At 34.3% G+C, this 3,531-nt stretch overlaps 1 protein-coding gene across 1 annotated transcript; it reads right to left on the bottom strand.

The window, feature by feature from the left end:
* Positions 1–1,752: 1,752 nt before the first annotated feature.
* Positions 1,753–2,682, bottom strand: LOC140523718 (olfactory receptor 14A2-like). Its single transcript, XM_072638440.1, has one exon. The coding sequence runs from the start codon at positions 2,680–2,682 to the stop codon at positions 1,753–1,755; it is 930 nt and encodes a 309-aa protein (XP_072494541.1).
* Positions 2,683–3,531: the final 849 nt, after the last annotated feature.

The following is a 3,531-nucleotide window of genomic DNA, read 5'->3' as shown; positions in this document are numbered from 1 at the left end:
AGATATACATTATGGTTAATGACCTTGTAAGTTTTAAATTAGCATATCACATATGGTTCAATTAAACGCTTTCTTTAGGAACAATTCTTTTATCTAAGTAAAATATTGCAATGAAAGGAGATGAAAATTTCAACTAAGGGACAACAATAAGAAAATAAGTACCCAATTTGATTTGACTAAAAGAAAAACAAAGCACAAATAAACAAAGCTCTGATATTGGCAAGGAAATTTCAGTGTAACAGATATATGTGTTTTGTATATAGACGTATATATATGTATATACATGTATATACATATATATACATGTATACACAAATATATATTCATTTGAAATAGTTTAACATTCTGTGGTAGAATAAATTCAGTCTTCAATTTCCTTCTAAAAGTCTTCTAGGTATATATTACTTAGAGGAATTCAGAACAAATAACAGATTTTTTCTTTTCTTTTTCAATATGGGAAGAAAGGATGAAGACCTGGAATGGATCACAAAGAATAGAGTTTAACTCATTATTATTTTTTTCTGATTTAGGAATGAGTGAGAGCTGGTGAAAGTGTTCTTGTTTTATCTTTTTTACCTACATATGATGAAAGTTGTTCAGGAAGAGGAAAAGTAGTAGTCCCTAATAATATTGGAGTCAGTTTAATATGAAATGGGAACTTTTCTTAAGAAACTTAACTTCCAAAATATCTGCTATTTGGACCCAATTGGAACAGTAATTTAGTCTACTCTTTATGTTTTCCTCCTCTTCTGGTAAGTCAAAAGAAAAAAAGAGAAAAAGTAAAATAAGGAAAGAAAAGACCCTCTTCCTTAAGTTTTTTGTTTAACAAAATTCAAGACTTCACAGGGATGCGAGGGAGAGTATTTTAACAATGGATATAAGTTCAGTGCTAATTATAACAGGGTTGGTTTTTTATTCTTTACTGTGGATTATTACATATATATCTAATACACTTATTAAATACTCAGTATGTTCTAGACAGTATGCTAATTAGAAATTCAGATATTTGCAATAAGCTTTATTTTTAAAAAAATTATTTATTTTTAACCTTTTATTTTTAAATTTTGAATTCCAGATTCTCTCTCTCCCTTCAACCTCTTCCTCAACCACTGAAAAGACAAACTATATCAATTATATTTGTTAAATCATGAAAAAATAGATTTCTATATTAGCCATATTACCTTCATTTTTTTTTGATTTGTGGTTTATTGATGTGTTCATAAAAATTCTATTTGTCAGCCAAAAATTTTGGAGTGGAGGCCCCTTAAGAACCTAATTGTGTAACTTGTTATTCCTTTTAAATATACAGTGAAGTTATCATGCAGATTTCTTTTTTTCCCTTCTTTTCTTCCCTCAACCTTTCCCTGACCTAGAGATGGTCACACTTAGATACAAATAGGTCACGCTTAGACACAGACACAAACACACACATAATTACTCTATACATACTACTATTTATCAGTTCTTTCTCTGCAAGCAGATAACATCTTTCTTCATATGTCCTTTATAGTTAATTTGGGGTTTATATTAGAAAAAATAACTTAGAGTTTATATATATATATATATATGTATTGAAAATTATGTTAATGATCTTTAAGAGACTGCTTCTGTTAACTAAAGACCTTGGCATGAGCAAACTAGGAAAAAGTTTGAGTTAGTAAGCACAGAAATGTCACAACTGATGTCCTTTCCTTTCCTTTCTTTTTAAATGAAGCAGTCATAAGATTATGGAAAATTCCTTAGTGTTATTCCCTATGAGAGGTGTTTCCAGGTTATTAGCTTCCTCAGAGAACTCTTGATGTCCTTGTTCCTCAAACCATAGATGACAGGGTTCAAGGTTGGGGGCAACACTGTATAGATTATAGAAAATAACAGATCTAGAACTGAGTCAGATTTCTGGGGTGGCATTAGATAAGCAATGCCAATTGTTATGATGAAAACCATGAGAACAATGAGGTGGGGCAGGCAAGTGGAGAAGGCTTTTGACCTACCCTCTGTGGTAGGAATCTTCAGTACAGTTAAGAAGATGTGATTGTAAGAGATTGTGATGTAAATAGAACAAAAAATCCCTAAACCAAATCCCAAAGTCATAGTGATATCTACTGCAAAGTGTGTCTCAGAACAAGAGATCCTAAGTAAGGCAGGGACATCACAGAAGAACTGATGGATCTCTTTGGAGCTACAGAAAGACAAAGTGAATGTACTAGCTGAATACAGAGCCCCTAACAAACCTCCACTAAGCCAGGAAACTGTTGCCATCTTCACACAAGTCCCTCTAGTCATGATGACTTCATAGTGCAGGGGCTGACAGATGGCCGCATAACGGTCATAGGACATCATTGTGAGGAGAAAAAGCTCTGATGCTGCAAAGAAAATTACTAAAAAGAACTGTAATACACACCCCATGAAAGAAATGGAACAATGATGGCTCAGGGAGTTTGTGATAGATTTAGGGAGGGTGGTGGAAATAAAACAAAGATCTAAAAAGGACAGGTTCTTCAAAAAGAAGTACATGGGGGAGTGGAGATGTTCATCAAGAGAGATGAGGATGAAAATGAGCAGATTCCCCATCAAAGCCACCAGATAGATCAATAAGAAGAGTATGGCATATAAGACCTGCAGTTCCCAGATGTTGGAAAAGCCTATCAGGAGGAATCCTGTTACTGTGGTGAGGTTGGTCATGTTCAGGGAGTTCTCTTGATTGTCTGCACAGAAAAAAGAAGCAGTTATCAAATGATGAGAACATTCAGTGTTTTGGATGTCAAGAGACTTTGGTTCAGGCCTTCCTTGTGCAAATCACAATGCTTTGGTTTGGTCATTTGCTAAATGAGGAGATGAAATATGTCATGATGATGTCTTAACATTAGGTCCTGGTACCTATACTGAGGCACACCTGAACTTTCTATTCATGAGCAAATTAATTTCTTCCCATTCTTCAAGAATGTTAGTGATAGAGGTAAATGCTCTAACAATTTAAATGATGTCCACTGCCCAAGATCTTAACTCAACCAAGACACTGTCATATTGACAGTCTTATTATACCAGAATTATAAAATTTTCATGAAAATGAAGTCAATTTTGGGATTTGGCACCAACCTGGGCCATTTTATTTTATACTCTGCCTTATTCAAAGATTATGTCATTAGTAACTCAGAATAGCCATCTTGAAATGCCAATCCATTGTCAACTGGAGAACTAATTCCCAAATCATCTTTGTCTATGAGTCTATTCTACTCTCTGTATGATGAAGGCAGAATGGCTTTCTGCCCCTCTGGAGTCTGATTCATATTGCTTGAGTTAAAGTACCCATCTGTCTCCATGCATCTAGAAGGGACAACGTGAATAGAATGCCAGACCTGTAGTTAAGAACACTTGAGGCTAAATCCAGACTCTGACACTTACCAGCTGTGGGACCCTAGACAAATCACTTAACTTCTTGCTTCAGTTTTCTCATTTGTAAAATAGGAGTAATATTAGTACTTACCTCCCAGGGTTGTTGTGAAGGTCAAGTGAAATAATAATTACAAATCT

The sequence above is a fragment of the Notamacropus eugenii genome, chromosome 2 (assembly GCF_028372415.1).
Source record: "Notamacropus eugenii isolate mMacEug1 chromosome 2, mMacEug1.pri_v2, whole genome shotgun sequence".
Classification (NCBI taxonomy): Eukaryota; Metazoa; Chordata; class Mammalia; order Diprotodontia; family Macropodidae; genus Notamacropus; species Notamacropus eugenii.
Note: the sequence above shows the minus strand (reverse complement) of the source record. Positions and strands in the feature narration are given on the sequence as shown.

Excerpts from the sequence above, each read along its gene's own strand:
- LOC140523718 (XM_072638440.1), bottom strand. The coding sequence starts at position 2,682 with ATGACCAACCTCACCACAGTAACAGGATTCCTCCTGATAGGCTTTTCC.